General features: G+C 36.5%; 1 protein-coding gene across 6 annotated transcripts in view; it reads left to right on the top strand.

Annotated features, from left to right (window-relative positions):
* Positions 1-19,624, top strand: part of CNKSR2 (connector enhancer of kinase suppressor of Ras 2) — a 218,535-nt gene that overhangs the window by 122,875 nt on the left and 76,036 nt on the right. For 4 of the 6 annotated variants that reach the window (XM_074858655.1, XM_074858653.1, XM_074858651.1 and 1 more), the window contains 4 exons: positions 1,512-1,645; positions 5,437-5,648; positions 8,628-8,717; positions 10,344-10,558. In XM_074858655.1, the coding sequence (XP_074714756.1) occupies positions 1,512-1,645; positions 5,437-5,648; positions 8,628-8,717; positions 10,344-10,558 (651 nt within the window). The remainder of the gene's footprint in view (positions 1-1,511; positions 1,646-5,436; positions 5,649-8,627; positions 8,718-10,343; positions 10,559-19,624) is intronic. The other 2 variants (XM_074858654.1, XM_074858652.1) reach the window with 1 other exon arrangement.

Here is a 19,624-nt window from a genome sequence, read left to right as displayed (position 1 = left end):
CTAAAGGATGAGGTTTCCTAGGTGGCATGCATTATTCTTACATACAGATTGAAAAAAAGGAACACAATGATGGGGGCTTTGCTTGATAAGCATAAATTCAAATGGCTCATCACTAGCTTGTGAAAGGCCAACATTTTGAAAAAGTTCCTACTGTTGAACTCCTAGGGTTTTCTGCAGTATAGGCATAATGCTACAGTGTCAAGGTTAATATCTAGAAAATGAGAACTGATTATTCTGCACAGGAATGCCCTGTTAGTCTGTCATAAACTATTTTTAATAGTGCTGGGAGAAGGATTTTTCTACTCACCCATTCAGTCAGTATTTAGGGCTTCTCTGCCATCAATACAATGTGAAATGTTTGTGTCCTCCAGCAATTATTTAGGTCAGAAATTATAGGTATGGTGAACTCTCTTTAATCCCAACACTTCTTTCTTCAAGGAGTTCACTTCCAGAAAGATAGAGAAGAACTCTTTCAAAGTAAAACTCAGCATTTGTTTAATATTAGATTAATTTTAGGGTATATGAAGATACTGCTGTACTTGTTGTTTTGCCATTTTTCTTTTTCTGCTTAAGTTTAGCTATCATACAAGCCAAGTAACATAAGGCTTTTATTAGGCAGACATGTTATTAAGTAGACTAAAGCAATCTCATTTCATTTTTCTGCATCTGTATAGAGACTGTTAGAAAATCTTGCTGTAATTTCCAGCCCTACAGTGATTTAATAAAGTCTTCAAATGGTTGGTCGTTATTTAGCTAGCCAAGATAGTTAAGTTGAGGAAGAAAAAGGGGTGCCTAATTCACGAGAGAGAGAGAGAGATGTGATTAAGAGGGAGGATTAGGAGGACGTCCTATTTGGACTGGAATGATAGCTAGAATGCATGATTATTCTGCGAGGAGTATACAATTTATTTACCTGTGAGTAAATGTTACTTTGTGAGGAGTGTGCCCAGGGGAATGAAGAATAATAATAATCTCCAGTTTATTCTGTCTCATAGCATGTGTATTCTGAGGATGCAGTACCTGATTTTACAGCATCTGCAGACATAAACTGAAGCTTTTACAGTTAATTCTTAAGCTGTAGAGCAGATGGGAGGAGATGACATTCAATTTAATGCCTACTTATGCACCTTTTATTGTAAACACTAGACTTTTTCTTTACAATGTTAGTTTAATTAAGGAATTCACTGGATTCTGTATGTTACTGAGTCATTAAGATTTCACCAGTGGCTCTACTGATTACTATTTTTATGGCCATTGGCAATAATCTTGCTGTGCAAAAGGGAAAAAGATGTAATCAGAGGAATCGATTTTATAAGCACAATACATGTCCATTTGTAGATCTGTATCCTTAACATGAGTGTTTTTTCAGTCAATTTAAAAGCACATAAAACATTAAAACTGGTAATTATTTCTTTAACTTTCTGATCTATAGAATGTTTATAGCTTTTTTGAATAAAAATGTGTAATATATAAGGATAATCTTGATTGCTTCTTTCTCTCTTTTGAACCAGCCTCTTATTCCTAGAAGTCCTACAAGCAGTGTTGCTACACCATCCAGCACTATCAGCACACCTACAAAGAGAGACAGCTCTGCTCTTCAGGATCTCTACATACCCCCTCCTCCAACAGAACCCTATGTTCCAAGGTAAAAAAGATCATTTCAGGTAGAATTCAATGTAAAAAATATTTATAAAGTAACTGACCATTCTGTTCCTACTCATTTATCAGCCTGCCCTGCAGGATTAGGCTGATAATACTTCATTTTGTAGGTGAACTGCTTATTAAGAGTAGATACGCTGAATCGGACCCACAACGATCTGAATCAGTGTCTTGTCTACAAAACAGATAGTAGCCTTTAGAAAAAAAGGCCCAATACCCTGTTTTCTCAAATATGGGGTAATCTATTGTCTGTAACAGTCTCATCCTATTTCAGAAGAGTGAAAATTATCTGAAACCCTGAATTTGTAACTAGGAAAAGAGTTTGTATCTGTCCCCTTGCCTAATAACCATGATGCAATAAGGGAGGCTGAGCTAAAAGCAAGAAACTTTCAACTTCAACAAGATCACTGTTTTGTTCTGCCACAGTGTTTTTTTTTTCAGATATATTTGATTTGATAGCGTTAGAGCAAATTTCAGGATTGCGTTTTAGTGTGGCCCCTCTGCTAGATTCTGCAGTGACCATGCTGTTTCCTGTAAATAAATCTCTGTACTTGCTGAGCCAGAAAAGCAGCATATCCTCCTTGCAGATTCATCACCCTAACCTCACTTGACTTCAAATGATCCAGTATAATTCCATAATGTACACAGAGGTTCCTTTCCTAAAATTCTTAAGAGAATTATGGCCTATAAAGAATACAGAAGTAGCTAGCTAGAGGTCTACAAATGTATTTAAGAGGAATCTGTATTTTTAAAGCTTCCATATTCTTACACGCAGGCTATCATATGTCCAGTCAATGTATTGTTTAATTACTTCTTACTTTTAGTTAACTTTCTTGGAAAGGTTGTAAGGGCAGATTGTCCTTTCTTGTACCTGAGTTTCTTGTAGCTGAGTTTTTCTTAGACTTTCTTATCAGTAACTTTTCTAGCCAATTAATATGATGTATGACCTGAGCCTGACAAGACTTTCCTGGGGGCTATCCAAGAGTAAGGTATATGGCAAATCAAATTACCTAGTGGGGAGGAGAAGGTGGTTCTATGATAAATTCTTACTCTTCAGAGATATGAAAAACCTTCCAGGACAAAAGAGTGACTTTTCACTTAATGATTTAGAAGATGTCACAAGCCTTTGGTGAAGCCGTAAGCTGAGTCCCATGTTCCTTCCTCATCTGTCACCTGGCTTGGGTTTTATTTCTTGAAAAAAAAAACCTACCATTTTATTTCAAATGTGGTGCATATAACACAGTTGAACTTGGTAACACAATTGCTCTGGTATCTGTCTAGTGACAGAGACAAACAGGATACATAGTCCAGTTCACTAATTATTTCTCTTCTAATTAAATAAAAACATAGTCATGACACTTGAATTGTTCATAGGGTTGAATGTGTTATCTCTCCGATAACAGTATTTTGTTATGTCTATGTAAATATTATAAAGACATAGTTTTTAGAAAATCCACAGAAAAAAAAAAAACAACAAGTATTTAATTCTAACCTATTAACATAAAAAAGCTGCAAAAAGAAATTCCAATCAAAACATAGTCTTAGGTTTGTCTTTGAATGCAGTAGATATATGGTAAAGACCCGTCACTCCAGAAGCTAAAACTGTACTATCTTAAAAGAAGTAGTGCCTTTGTGCTGCTACTGATCACATTTACCACCACAAAAATACTTTCATTTGATAAGAAATGCATCGTCTTTTTTGAGGTATTTTTAGTGAACATTTGCTGCTTAGCAGTTTTTGAATTCTGCTCCAGAAATCAAGATCTTCAAAATACATTTTGATTATTTATTGATAACATTTCTTAAATCATGATGATAATGCAGTAGTTTGGACCAATTCTGATTAAATCTTACAAGACATATTAGTACAAGCTGTAATCTTACAGAGAGATTAAGCTTTGTACATTTGAATTCTTTTTATCAGCTTAATCCTAATGGACTGTACTTCATTTCACAAACCTGTCACATAGTGTACAGTGTTTCTGAATAATTTGTTTTGGCATTTCATCAGGTTTTTTTCTCCATGATTAACTATATTTAAGCATGTTTTTATTTCGGGTATTATCAAACTGTTCAGCATCTATTTCTCAGTTTGTTGTTGTCAAGCCAAGGAAAAAAGCCCAAACAAACCAACCGTCCTTTTGTGACTGGAATAGAGTGCAAGATAAAACCCTGAGGCCATGCTACCTTGGTGATGATACCCACAGACAGTACAGCTGCCAACATAACTACACACAGATGACATGAGAGAGGGACTGACACTTTCCATGTACTGGTTACTTAGGAGTGCTGGTCATAAGTTAGTGCCTGCTCAAATTTGTGGAATACCTTTGGGGGTGAAAACTGAAGCCTTCATCTCAAGAGGGTGTTTGCCTGGTGGCTCCGCACTTCTCTCCATGCTCACAGTAAAGATTCCTCCAGCTCAGGCTGCCCTCCTTATCGTGGAGGCTTCCTTCTGCCAGCCCTTGGTGGTAGCTGGAGCACTTATTAGCATCTGGCTGTTTTATGTCAGTCTCCATCGTGTTACCTGCCAGGGTCCCCCAGCACTGTCACCACAGAAAGTCTTTCCATCACTGGACATGAGCTGACAGGCCCAGTGGGGCTGCACCAGCCCCTGTTGCTAAGCCACCACCATCCCTGCTCTGGGAAAGCAGCCTGGCAAAGGGAGTGTAGTGGTCAGTGGGGGTTTGTGATGCTGCCTTGTTGCAGGCAAGGCAGGATGGCCCTTACTCATCCCCCGTGGCTGCCTGGATCCCACGAGGAGGCTCTGCTTTGTCCTCAGATGGAGTCTCGGGGTGCCAAGAGAAGTATGGGTCAGCATTCTGGCCAGCTTTGAACTCACATGGCAGTCCAGAGGGGCAGAAGCACTCCCAACAAGTTTATGAGGGCCCACCTTCTCCCTTGGCTGCCTCGCACACATTCTGCTGCCCAGAAATTACTGTCTGAATAGGTCTTTTGCAGCCATTTCCAGGCACAGTCCTACCAGCAGGCTTACTGAGCCCTGTTTCATCTAGTGCAAAGAGAGGGCTCCTACCCCAGGCATAGCTTGCTCTCTTGCTTGATGCCTTTGAGCAGTTTGCATTTTCAGAGAGTGGGGCAGGGTTGCAGGGAAGAAAGAAGCAATCATCTTGGTGATCTGTACACAAACTGCAAAGTGCATACCTTCTTGCAATGCATTTCTGTCCTGAGATAGCAGCTCATGATCAAGTGCTACACACCGTATTTGGTGCTGCATGGATGTACCTATACAACTTCTAGGCCTGAACTGATTGTGCAAGACTATGTCAAATGTCTGTACATCATCGATCTCTAGTTCTTCTTGCTCTGGGGTTAGTTTGTAATGAAGCAGATTGAATTTTTCAATGCTTGCCATATAGCTGTGTCTTAAAACTACCTGATGTATTTAAAAATACAAGTATAAAAAAGTAAGATCAACATTATTTCTCTGCCGTAAATCACAAAATGCTGGGCAGATTCCAAAAAACAAGAAAGAAGAGTAGCTGCACATCAGCTCTATTTCTGTGATTCTTTTCAAGAGAAACCAATAAGATGGATGCGGTCTGTAAAAGAATTGAATAAGCAGAAATGTGTGAGAGATCTGGCACATACATGCATACATATGCATATAAGATGTGTGATCCTGATGTTGATTGATGGTATGTGTTTCTTGCATGTGTCAAATATTGACATATTCCTATATTTATTGAAATATTCACAGTAAAAAAAAAAATCAATGTCTTATCCCAATATATTAAAAATCTCTCTTGTTTACTAAAGGGATGAAAAGGGAAATCTCCCATGCGATGATGTTGGCAGACATATAGTGGGCAAGCCAGTTCATACAGGATCCGAATCTCCAAACTCATTTCTTGACCAGGAATATCGGAAACGTTTTAATGTGGTTGAAGAAGATGCAGTTTTATACTGCTATGAGTATGAGAAAGGAAGAACAAGTGGTCCTGGAAGAAGAGAGAGCACACCAACATATGGTATGGCATTGATCTAATAAGGATAATCACCATTTGTTTATTTTAGGATTTTTGTGCATCTGCTTTTGTTTTTAAGCATGAAAATATTTTTGGTGGCCATTGATTTTGCTAAGAATTCTGTACTACTTTAGACCAATTTCAACCTAAGACCTTATTCTGTGCAAAAAGAAATGAATTACTATGATAGGGAGGGCAAGTCTGGTTTTATATTGATGATTTTTCTGAATATAAGGTTCATAATTTTGTTATCAGCTTATTTTTCCAGATTATGCTTCAGTATCATTTTGTTAAAAAAAAAAAAAAAATGGTAGAAGCCCATATATTTTTGCTAAAAATACAGGATGGAATTTTTCTCCCAGTATAAGGGCAAGCCTTTTGTAGATTTAGGAATTCAGCATTAGAAAAATTTACCCAGGTATAATAGTTTTAAACCATGCCCATAGTGTACAACATAACTGCTAAGTTTTCAAAATGGATATATCAATTTTATTACTCCAGTATTTCAACTATTACAATTGGTGGATGCAGTCAGTTCTGTAACAGAGATATACTCTCTGTTCCAGATGTTAAATTTTAATACCCATAGTCTAGAGTGAGGAAGAATACATTTCTTCTTCAAGGACTGCTGAATCCATTATTTTGTTAAAGGATAGCTTTTTTAGCCTTTTTTTCTATTAGCCGGAAGGGTTATAAATACATGGATCAAAGACTGCACTGAAAATCAGTCATTATTTAACACATTTGTTATACAGCCTTTCACTTTTGATCTCACTTCTTTTTTAATGAATTCACACCATCGAGTCCATTTTCATTTAAGTGTATTTTCTAAAAGTATTACTATTTCAGCATTAAATTCTAAAGTTTCCCACATGGCATTTATTAGCATAAGATTTGTGGCTAGGCATGACCTTAGGATTTCACAAAAATGTGGAAAATGACGATAACACTATTCTGGTTTATGGTGTCCCATTAAAAAAGGTCAAACAGAGTTCGAAGGCCTAGAGAAATAATTGTTTTCAGCATCTACTCATCATTAACTATGTGGGGTGTTAATTTCATTTTTTATTATTTCTCAGTCCTCCTTTGTGAGAGGTTAATAGGGCCTCCATAGTTTCTTCATAGGAATCTTGTGACATTTTTTGACAATATTAACAAAGAGATTTCTCTTTCGTGCTCTTACTGGCTTCCAGCTGTTGTATAATTGTTGCTTATTGGTCTTGCAAAGCTTCTGTTCACATACCAAGGAAGAAATTTTCCTGAGTGTAGTCACCAGGGACAACAGATGCAGGGAATCCATGGTGGTTAACAGGAAGGAGATTAGCAGAGGTAGAAAGCAAATGAAACTTGAGTTTAAGGAAAGAAACAAACTTGGTTATTTCAGTTTTACTGCCAGATACAAAAAACATGCACTTTGAACAGCTTGAAATTTTGTATATGGCTATGGCTTTTGATAACAATCAGACTTACATGATTTTGTAGCTTTTGTATCTTTTTAACTGTGCAGGTCCTTTCAATAAGATAATGTGAGTTCAGCCTCACAAAAAAGAGAAAGTTGTATTTCTAGAAAAAGTAACTGTTGAAAGTTACTTCTGATCAAGTAAACATGAGCTGAATACATCCCCACTCAGGAAATGGCTTCTTAACTGTGTGCTCTAAATCTCCCCAGCTTCAATCAGACTTAAATATGTGTCCATAAATAGTAAACTAAATTATAAACAAAAAGTTAAATATATGTGTTGTATTTCCTGAGCAATGATGTATTTGTGACCTGATCCTGTGGTCTGTACAGAACACACTCTTTTGTCAGTTTTTTAGAAAGACAATACAACCTTTTACCGTTATGCTGCCTGCATAGTATTACTGTCTTTCCCATGGACTGTGCTTCAATAGGTAGATAGACATGTTTGAATATTTGTTTTCATTATAAACATGTCTGTCTTTTTCAGTGTATCATGGATTTAACCTCAAAAATGTGGAATAAAACTGATCACCTTTATGTAGAGGTTTTCTACTAAAATAAATAACAAGACTTCTGAAGTTTTTACTTTAAGATCTGCTACTTTTAAAAACAGATTATTTTCCCACTTTTCAGTTTTGTGACCAGTAGATGGATTAGAAAAGAGCAAGGGCTGACCTTGTTGTGAAAACATTTTGTTTTCAGTCTGCCAGATACTGTTATGTTATGCTGCTCTATGTTTTGTTTCAATATACTATTTAACTTGCTAAAAACTTCAGACCACTTTAAGTAACCCCACTAAGTTGCATAGCACACTTTCAATGAATTGCCAACTATATTTGTGGAATCCTTAAGCAGAAATCATAGTTTGCAGCATTTTTTAAAATTAATTCAGCAGCTTCTGAATCAAAATTTAAAAGATACAATAGTCTTCAGCTTTTCTGTCTCTTGCTGTTTGAAATCAAAGTGAATTTACCAATAGTAATGTACTTTGCTTTCTGTGGATAAAATGCTACCAAAGAAATTACATATAGAGGTTTTCTGCTTCCTTTCTTACTCGGTCACTGATGGATCTTTTAAGCCCACGAGAAAAGATACTATTTGTGAAGGTACTTTAGTGACGTGGACACGTTTCTTTTACCAACAATTCACATATGCTTTAAAACAGTTCTCTCCATGTGTGTGCCAGGGACTTGCAGAATAATAAATAGATATCGTTCAGTGAAAACGGAAGTAATTTGAATGTGTTTGTCAGTCTCAAACGTCAGTCCGCTGCTGATTTTGTAGGGCACTGGATTTATTCTCTAAACTTAAAAAAATCCACTAAATACTTAGCTGCTTCTTGTCTGTTAAAGAAAACAGAACTCCCATCTTAACCTCTCGTTCAGAGGCAATGCTGGATCCTCTTTCATAAGCAACCCTGTAGAATAGCAGCTTAGCAGATAATTTGTTCGTTCTTCTAAAGAATGTTAGTTTAATGCTGCCTTATGGTGCATGATCTCAATTTTTTCCTCTGTTTCCAGGGAAACTAAGGCCTATTTCTATGCCAGTAGAATATAACTGGGTGGGGGATTATGAAGACCCCAATAAAATAAAAAGAGATAGTAGGAGAGGTAAGTGATCTGAACACACATCTTGTACAAGGCATTATGGGTTTTATCATGCTTTAAGCTATATATTTCAATCTCATCTTGCTGCTTGCTTTAATATATATTTTTGTGAACCTGTTTTGGGTTCTTTCATTATGTATACTTAACTTTTTGCAGAGCCTCTATTAGGATTGAGGAAATTGCTCAGCCAGGCAAAAGAAAATCATGACTGCAAAGCCCTGCAGTTTGGCTTAACTCTATATTGGCATTTCATTGATTCAGCTGTTTTATCCAGTCTGTTTTGAAGCTGGCCTTAATTTTATAATACTAGAGGACAAATGTATGGTTATTACTGATACATATTCTTATGCTCAAATGAGAATTATATATCACATTTCTCTGTCTTCATGAGTTCTTTTTGGATGGAAAACATTCTAGAGCAGCATGGGATTCACCCCAAAATCATTGAGGATAAGTTCTTCAAAATTCTGGTTTGTGAGGCTCAGATATGTAATTTCACATAAAAAATGATAACATCTGAGATGGCTATTATTGCCCAGGAACAAGATGTTACAGTAATGATAGATATTTCCATTAAAATATTAACTAAATATTCAGTAATGATCAAAAAAAGGAAACTCTGTTAGGAATTATTAGAAAAAGAATACAAGACAAATTAAGAAGAATTCTTAAGCTGCTGTGTAAGTTCTTGCTCATGCTGGGTGTGTGTGCAGTTCCAGTCTCTTAATCTCTTAAGAAAAATACTGTAGAAATGAAGAAGGGTTAGGAGACAACAAAAAGTGATCAGATGTATGGAGTGACTTCTGAACTGGGCTCAATTCAGTAGGCTGGTCATCATCACTTTGGGAGAATTTAGGCAGGACGTAATAAAGGTTTGTAAAATCCTGTGTAGAATGAAGTAAGTAAATAGGTTTGTCACTGTTTTTTCAAAAAAAAAGACCTGAGACATCAAATGTCTCCATTGAGTTCTGGTTAAAAAGAAAAAGAGCTGGCTCCTCATGCAGTTTGGGTTCAAGCTAAGGAATCTCTTGCCACAGGAGGTTATGGATACTAAAAGTTCACATTAATACAAGGAAAGACCAGACAAGTTCATGAAAGACAAATCTGCTGAGGTTTCCTAAATTCACAAACATTGCTTCTGGCTCAGGATGTCCCTCAGGTAGAAGCTGGTAGATACTGGCAGAGTATTTGGGGAAAGTATGGATGATACGATGAACGATCTCAAATGAATGTTCAAAGCAAATTACTTTAAATGTATGGCACCATAGTCATTTGTATCCATTAGGATCTTGTTTAAATAAAAGATTACAGATAGGATCATAAGTGTATCATTGCTCATTTTTTGAAAACTCCCAAGACAAAATTTATTGATGTGTGTTTTCTTTTATATTCTGTTACTTTTATTGTCAGAGATACCATAAAACTGCAAGAATCATGAATTTTCCCTACCAAAAGATTGCTTTCTTACTATATCCAGACCAAAAAAGCAAATAGGTTTTGTTAATGAAATAGTCTTGAAGAGTTAAAATTAACAGTAGATCTTAGCAAGAATATTACCTATTTTGGAAGCAGGATTAAGATACATACAACAATTCACAATGATATTTTGTATTACTTTTCTTTCAACAGAAAATTCATTGCTTCGCTATATGAGCAATGAGAAAATAGGTCAAGAAGACTACATGTTTCAAAGGAATAGCAAAAAGGATACTGGGAAAAAGTCCAAAAAGAAGGGAGACAAGAGTAGTAGTCCAAGTCATTACTCGCTGTTGCCTAGTTTACAAATGGACTCATTGAGACAAGAAGTCATGGGCACACCTGGACCAGAAACTGCTTTGTACCACGTGAGTAAAAATAACATTAACAAAAGTTGTTGCTCTGTGCTTGTGATGAGAGACTGTCTTGTTTTTATAGTGGTCTTGAAATCTTTTTTGGACTGCTGCTCTTGCACTGATTCCTATTCTTTGGATAATAACTAAATCTCAGAGAAATATTTTAGAATTTTTTTATTTTGCTGTTACAAGTGTGGGATCACAGAATTATAGAATGGTTTGGGTTTGAAGGGACCTTAAAGGTCATCTAGTTCCAACCCCCCTGCCATGGGCAGGGATACCTTCCACTAGACCAGGTTGCTCAAAGCTCCGTCCAACCTGGCCTTGAATACTTCCAGGGAGGGGACAGCCACAGCTTCTCTGGACAACCTGTTCCAGTGTCTCATCACTCTCACTGTAAAGAATTTCTTCCTTATATCTAATCTAAATCTACCATCTTTCCATTTAAAGCTGCTACCCCTCATCCTATCACTGCACTCCCTGAAAAAGAGTCCCCCCCATCTTTTCTGTAGGCTCCTTTTAAGTACTGGAAGGCCATTATAAGGTCTCCCCAGAGCCTTCTGTTCTCCAGGCTGACACCTGGATGGACATCAGTGTTTTATCTCCTTTAACTAGAAGATGTCATGTTTGAAATTGAGTGTGGTATCTGTGGCGTGACTTACTTCCTGCTGATCGAAAGGGAAGAAGCAGCAATTTACAGATGGGCTAGAAACCTTTCCAGCATCTATGTCACTGCAACATGCTAAGTCTTACCACACAACCCCTTTACTACAGGTATTTGAAAGGCCTGATAATGTCAGGAAAACTTGTTGGACACATTTGTTTTTCCTTTGAGGTAAGGGAAGCCCTAATGCATGTAACTTTTTAACATATAGCCCTCAATAACTCTAGTAAACATGAAGGAAGGGATTCTGCTGAATAGGATGTAAAAGGAAGATTGCAGTAATTTGCTAGTTTTTAAATGTGTCAAGAAAATGGAGTTAAAAGATCCCAACCTATTTTAGATATGATATCACGTTCATCCCATAAAAGTATTTACATTTTAGATCTCAGTAAGAGATGTCATTGTAGAGGAATATACACACAGTAACTGTACAGCAGAACAATAGAAATAATTGAAATTATCTTCATATACTAACAAAGATTGTGTAATTTAGATTGCCAGTGTCTAAGGGAGATAGCAGTGTGGGCTTGTCAGGAAGTCTGCTGCGAAAAACTGGCAGGTGGAGCTTCATTGAACCTTTAAGAGACAAGTAACTTGGTTTCCTGTTGTAAAACATCACTACATATTATCACATTATAATTGGTGTAGATTTAATGGAAACCAGTGAAGCCTTTACATCGTTTTACACCATCTGAGTTCTTGGTCCACTGGCTTCTAAAACTCCTTAGTGTGCTGCAGTCTGTAGGTGAGTCTGATAAATTTCAGAGATGTCATTTAGTATTAAAGTAAGCGCTCGTGGTGCACTTTAATTAAATCAGGTCCCGAGATTCAAGAATTGCTATTCCTTTCCTTTTTCATTTGTAGTATTTTAGGTATGATGATAAACGTTTTTTCTTAAATTATTATTTTCAACTTTCATTTTATGCTCTCTCTGTAAGTTGGAAATCTGACAGTGGGGAGTTTTCCATTTGCAAAAGCAGACTGATATGTAGTGTTTCCCTAATACATGAAGCTAAGGAGATTGCAAGTGTCCCCAAACTGTCCTCTTTGTAATGTCTGCAGTCTTTCCTAGAAGGAATCTAATCAGTGCAAGAGCCCTTGAAATTGAATATTTACAGAACAAAATAGAAAAGTTATTTGTGTAAGAGAGGTCTTTCCACTCTGTAAAGAATAGTGTCGTAAATTTGCAACACTTTCCATGTATTGAGAGAATACTCCTCTCTCAATTACATTTCTTTCTACTAGTTAAATTCCTGACAGTGCAGTGAGAAAAAAAAAATTTGAGGTACCATCTTTGTTCTTCCTTGGTTTTCTCTATTAGCCATTAAGTCTGGTTTCCCAATTGTGTACAAAAAAAATGATGTACACAGGACCTGGAAGATTCTTAAAAATTCCAGTGTGGAAGTTAATGAGGAAAAGCAAACTTAAAATTGACAACTGGCATTTTTCCTGTACTTCGGCTACCTATCCACAAAACACCTGAACTGTTAACACCACAAATTCCACCAGCGTCTGCTAATCCTTTTTGTGCACTACCATTAAAGGATGTCTTTCTCTATAATGCCATTAAATCTACATCATGTTTTTGGAAGTTTAGTGGGAGCTTATTTATTTATAAAAATAAAAAGCTTGTTCATTCTTCAGAATACAAATCAGTATTGATCTGCTAACTGGCTTTGAAGCAAAATGCATGAAATAAACAGAAAGAGGAAGCGTGGGCCATTGATTTTTCCCCGGGTAAATGGGAAGGAGCCCTTCACAAAGTATTTACCTCCCTCTGCAGCTGAATATTGCTGGTCCTATCACTGGAAGCCACCTCGCTGCCACTGTGCAGTAGAATTCAGTTCCCTTCCCAAGCATATGGGCTTATGAAACTAATTTAGTTTGCAGATGGGGATATATGTCTTTGTCACACATCAGAGCCAGAGGTTTTGTAATAAATTGGACATAACTTTTCTTAAAATCTTAAATAAACAGTGCAGTGAGCAGATAAAGAACAGGGGAATACAGATGAAACACAAGGAATTAATATCTGACTGCAGTACAATTTTATTAAATTATAGATAACAAGACAATGAAAACATACTTTATGCTCAAATTGCAAATTACATCTTAAATATCACTAAAAAGGGGCTGTCCTATTAGAAAAGATTTTTTTACAAACACCAGCTACCTGGTTTTCACAAAGACTTTGGATTATCTGTAAACAATAGCTTCTGGATGAGCATGAGTTCGGTGCAGAGGAATGGTAGTAACTCCAAAAACTGCACTAACAGTAGTGAAAGAGACTGGGGTTTCCGAATTGGGTTTTTGTTTCGTTTTGGTTTGGCTTTTTTAAGTTTTCATCATACTAGAATATCAGATGAAGAGATAATACTGTGAATCTCTGTGCTGCATACCACGATCCAGTGGATTTTCCTGAAGTGCAGCTACTACCAGGTGGCTGTAGTTGAACTTGAATGTATAGTGCCTCCATTGTTTGTATTCGGTCCCAGTACTAGGCAATACTCCACCAGGCTTGTTAATTAGTTCCAATCTGGAACTGGTTGTTCTTGTTGTTAAAAGTTTTTGCCTGTTAGCCTGTGTTTACCTGGCTTCTATGTCCAATCTTAGTTATAAATGTACCTTTATCCTCTAGGTTTAAAGGTCTTACCAAATTGTATCTTTCAATATAGGAATTTACAGGTTATAATCAAATCACTTTGTAGCCTTCTCTTGCTTAAAAGAAATAGAATGAGCATCCTGGGTTTGTTGTCAGAGAGTGTGTTTTCATATCCTTTCATCATTTTCATAATTCTTTCAACTCCTCGTGTTTAATCCTAAGTATCCTAAGCATCCTTCCTAAAGTATGTATGCCAGACCAGGACATAAATTTCCAGGAGCTGGATAGAAAGGTAATATAACCTGTTCAGTACTTCTCTATTTAAATATTTAAAGGACTCTTTACCCATTTTAACCATAGACTTGGAGTCGGAGTATGCTTATTACTTGCATTTGGTTTTATTTTTTCTGTAATGTCAATTTTCTAAATTACTGATTTGCAAGACTGGTATTCCCAATCTAATAATTTGTATCTTGCATTCTTTCTTCTTAAGTATATAACATTGAGTATGGTTGGCCATCTTGAAACATATGCCTTTTTGGGTATGCTTGCTGAATAATCTTATGTCTCTGAAGCAACCCTAAGTATGAAATACCAGAGAGTAAGGGCTCTGAGCCTTCAAACTGGGCCCCTGTGATTCCCAAGTCTATAACATGGAGTACTGAAGCTCCAGGAATATGGGGTCTGCTATGGAATAGAACTACTGAATCACTTGTTTTGAAATTATCTTTTTTAATATGCATATTCTGTGAATAAAAAAAAAAAAAACACACACATGCACATTTAATTTCTTTATTTTTTTCTCTATTTTCTTTTCCCTTTTGCTGAATTCCCTAGAATAGAAACCATGCTTCTCACTCAGCATTCAGGTCTCATATCATTCACTGGTCTTTGATTCTTTGTTACCTTTATTCAGTGATGTTTTCATTCTCTTTTGAGTCCATTGATACATGTTAAATAATTTTGGACTTAAGAATGCGTCCCACTAGTTAATGATTAATTCCCCTTACAATTCCAGACCTCTTTCCTTTTGAATTTTGCAGCCATTGACGTGTGCAGGTTGATTACTTTTTTAGTGTGAAGGTTTTCTGCAGAAAAGCAGCTTTAACAATTATGCTGACTTAAACTCCTTGCTTCTACTGCTTTTGTATGTGGTTCTATAGAAAAGAAAAATCTTTGATTGAAAAACTACACTGATGAATTAAATTACCACAACAAAAATGATATGTTTTTGTTCTGTAAACAAAGTGGATGGCGTTAAAAAATTACCGTGGTAATTCAGAAGTGCGTGGTTGTTTATTTGCTAAAAGTTGTCTTGAAAAATGCCAGCAGATTCAAATTGTTATATTCTGAAGTGATCACAAGAATGTGGCAGTCTAGCATTTTCCTGACTGTCAGTATACTAAATGTGCATAAAATCACTGGTTTTAACAATTTAGTTTATATTGTTGACCTGCCAGTACAATCAAAAACTGTGTGGTCAAGGGAGCATTTCAGTTATGGCCTTAAAAAGTGAACAGTGTTTACTTGTGTCCACTGAACATAACTGATGCAATAGCAAAAGAAAAACTAATTTGTGTTATGTCTGTGAAGTAATCATCTCTTGTATCCATTTATGGTATTTTTTTAATCCTCACATACAAAGTCTCTTCACCACTTCGCTTCGTTTCCCATTCCAGAAAGTGTTTCCAGTGTATGTTGATTTCTAGCCAAGTTGCTGGTTTTGCATTCTATTTTTCTTCCTCAGTATTGCAAATGAAATACCAACACAGTGTTAATGTTTTTATTAAGCCAAGGCAAACTGTTCGAGGTGTTGCTAATCTAGTGTGCAAGTAGGTGTTCAGTGTGATATATTACTGTAGATATAAAATGGTGCAGTTAAAATTGTCTTGAACCTTTGGGGCACAAGACATGAAAGCTCTGACACATGATTATAGCTTTTTAAGTTGATTATGTAATTCTGTATAGGAATTTCCTTGGTACGTTGTGCTTTGTTTTCGTTGCAGGAAAATAATGTGGTTATTTAGGAGGGAGATGGTGTCATGAGTAAAAAGAAGTTCCACATAACTTAATAATAATCTGCTCCTATCTGGATCGGTACAACTTTCCCTTAGTCTAGAAACACCGTTGCTATGGGAAGAAAAGGTTGCAGCCTATTGTATATAGTAGGGAGTTATACAAGAAAAAGTAATTTTGCTTACAAACTGTTTCCAAACCTACACCAATAAACTTATATTATTGACCTTGTTCCTTCTCCCTTCCTGCCTCCTATCCCTTTGCCTTTTCCAGTGTATGCTCGCTTGTTCATCTGCATTTAGCAGTACCTAATGACTTGCTTGTCATAGAAAAAGTGACAAAAAAGTAACAGCTCCTTGCTTTGCTAACCGGCCTATTTAAAATTGTTTAATTAATTACAGTAGTTTTCTTGTTCATTTTAATTATATTTGAAAATAAAGTAAGTGTAGTAGCAAGATGTACCATTTAAAATTCATGCATCTGGAACAAGTGTCTCAGGAATGGATGCAGGAAAGAAATGAAGGATTTGTTCCGTAGGGATTTTGCTGAATCTACATGTGTAGATATGTACATATGCACTATCTTTAATTTTCCAGTTTTACTTTAAATAAGGGATGAATAAAATAAAAGCCATCAGATGGAAGTCTTTTGCTGCAAATTCAATGAAGTTGGTGCACCTTTGGTAAACTTAGTTCTTACCTCTTTAGCAATGTGTTGGAGTGCAGCTCAGTGACTCTTAACTCACATAATTAATTTCAGTACTTGCTGCATTGAGCACCTACAGAGAGTCAAGCACCCTTCTTTCTACTCTGTCAGTGAGAACACAGGCAACAACAATGAGGGATTTGGCCAAGGTGACAATATCAGTTGTCTCTCTCTGCCAGTCCTTGTGAGGTTGCCATATCAGTTCAGCTCAGTGGCTTTGCTCAGCAGAGCTGATGGGTCTGCATCAGTCTGGGCGTGCAAAGTTCAGTTTGTTGCAACAGTGGTCTTGTTGAACATACTGTAAGTGAAGAAGATTTTCTTATGGACCTATTGCAAAAATCAGTTTTTAGCTGATAAGATAAATTTGAAAGGAGACAGTAACTTTTAAGAAAAAACTTTTTCTTAAGTAGTAAAAAGAAGTAACTTTTCTACTTAAATGATGCATGTTTCCAGATACTTCTTGCCTCCCACCCAACCCTCCGGAGAAAAATACAGGAAAATGCTTTTTGTAAGTTCAATTCAAAGTGTGTGTCTTTAGGTGTTCTCAATACAGAGAAGAATTTACCAAAAGCTCATGATTTTGAAAACTTTAAAGTCTAACTCTACTTAAGTTGTTGATTTTCTCTTAATCCTCCTATTCCTCTCTGCAGAAAGGCTGAAAGGCAGGAAAAAGAGAAGGTAGTTGAACAAAAAGTACCTACATTTTTAATGAAAATTCTTGAATCGAGTACGCATGTATTTATGAAACCTTTTAGCTGTAGCATTTAAGAATGTGCAGAACATACGCATATTAGTTTCCTAATAAACTTGTGCACAAGCTACCCATCAATTTGTTGCAAAAATCTTCTGAATAGAAATGGCATCTAATAAACATGATATACTGGAAAACTATTTACCAAGAAAACCCCAAAACCAGCCCACTGAAAAATGAGCAGTTTATTATAATTGTAAGCATCACAGGATTTAAAAAATTTCTGCTTGGGGAATCTTTGTTATGGATATTTGTAATTAAACAAAAATAAGTTTGTAGGAAAAAAAAATTGAAAATCAATTGCACAGATTTTAAGTAGGTGTCTGAAATCTACAATGTCATTGTACCATTACAACAGATGGAGTTGGTACATTTTCTACTTCAAAATGTTTCAAGTCCAACTATGGCAGTATTTAAATATCAAGTCTCCCTTTTCCTTTTTCTCCTCCCTGTTTTCACAGTTGTCTATAGTTAGACTTGTAATTACTATAGAATAAAAGTCTAGCAGTTGATATCAAAGTCCAGTTTAACTGAAGTACATAGTGAAAAATATTTTCCATAAGTATTTCCATAATTTTTATTAACATTTGAATTAGTAATGCTTCTTCTCTATTGTCTTTCATCTCCATTTAAATATTTGTATTAAAATAACGAGGGATCATAGGATGGTTTGGGTTGGAAGGGACCTTAAAGATCATCTAGTTCCAACCCCCCTGCCATGGGCAGGGACACCTTCCACTAGACCAGGTTGCTCAAAGCCCTGTCCAACCTGGCCTTGAACACTTCCAGGGAGGGGGCAGCCACAGCTTCTCTGGGCAACCTGTACCGGTGCCTCACCACCCTCACCGTAAAGAATTTCTTCCTTTATCTACCCTCATTCCTAAATTCCTACCCTGAAAGAAGGTAGATTCCTAAATCTCCCCTATTTCAGTTTAAAACCGTTACCCCTTGTCCTACCACTACACTCCCTGACAGAGTCCCTCTCCATCTTCCCTCTATGCCCCCTTTAAGTACTGGAAGGTCACTATAAGGTCTCCCCAGAGCCTTCTCTTCTCCAGTCTGAACAACCCCAACTCTCTCAGCCTGTCCTCATAAGGAAGTTTATTATTCATAATACTGAAGCTTGCAGAATGATTACAGACTTACAGACATCAATCATCAGCAAAAGAAATTTTAAACTCCTTGAAAATGTGCTTGTAAGAAATACTTGATTTAAAAAATTATATTTGTGTTAAAGTTACAAAGCATTGCCATTTTTATATTCCCAGTTAAGAAACTGCACTGGCTTTCAAATAACTGTCCAGTAATTAAATTAACATCATGAAGAGTTTTTGAAATATTTCAGAATTGTATAAAATTTGAGTCTATTACCACAATAAGAAAGGATTAAAAAGTTCATTTCTCTTCTGCTTTGTTGCAAATTAGCCCTTTACAGTCTAAATAAAATAGTGTGTGCACTAGCTTCCACTGTAAAGGTAGGGAAACACAAATCTCAACTGAAAGTAATGCATATGCTGTTGAAATTTCACAAGTGAAAAAATTGTCATTTTTCACAGTGTCTGGCCTTTTCAGAAATAGCTTTCTCAGATTGGACTCCAAGTAGGCTCCCAGGCACCTCAGTAGAACAAGTCCAATAGTCTGAACTGCTGTGATGCCCCAGTTTCTTTTCAAGTACTTGCATGTTTATGAAGATCCAGCATAGCTTGGCTCTGACAAAAACTAAACACTGGATATCCCTCTCTGGAGGTGACTGGAGCATTTATGACATTTACGTCCCTTTCTTCTGTAGATTGCACTGGTCATATTTCACCTTAGTTTTTGTAGCCTTGTGGGGGTGTAGGAGAGCACTTTGGCCTGTGCTACAACTTCAACTCCTTGTTCGTTTTCCCATCAATGAGCATGTAACAAGGAAATAAGGCTGTGATGATGTCTAGGTCCACATGTGTGGAAATGGAAGGAACTCACCATTCTGCAGTAGAGACAGAGCTGAATAGGCTTATGAAGATACAGAATAATCTGATTTGGAGTTCTTTTAAAAGACTCAAAGTCTATTCAGTGGCAAAAGTGCTGGTAAAATGTTTCATATAATGCAAAGCAGAGTAGAATACCCAATTTTGCTATGAAGGCGTCATGAGCACCTTGCTTGCATCCATTTCTCTTGCCAGCTTCCTCAAGTATAGTTAAGGTATAGAAAGCCTTTTACTCTGAGAGACAATGGGAAACAACAATTAAAAAATTCAGTAAAATGAAGACGGGTTGGAGGAAGAAACATACTGGAAAATTCTTATGTTAGTGCATTCATGAGTCTGAAACACTGTCATGTCCCACAGCCCCAATCAT

This window comes from Strix uralensis, chromosome 2, assembly GCF_047716275.1.
Source record: "Strix uralensis isolate ZFMK-TIS-50842 chromosome 2, bStrUra1, whole genome shotgun sequence".
Taxonomy (NCBI): Eukaryota; Metazoa; Chordata; class Aves; order Strigiformes; family Strigidae; genus Strix; species Strix uralensis.
This window is presented reverse-complemented; position numbering and strand designations above follow the sequence as displayed.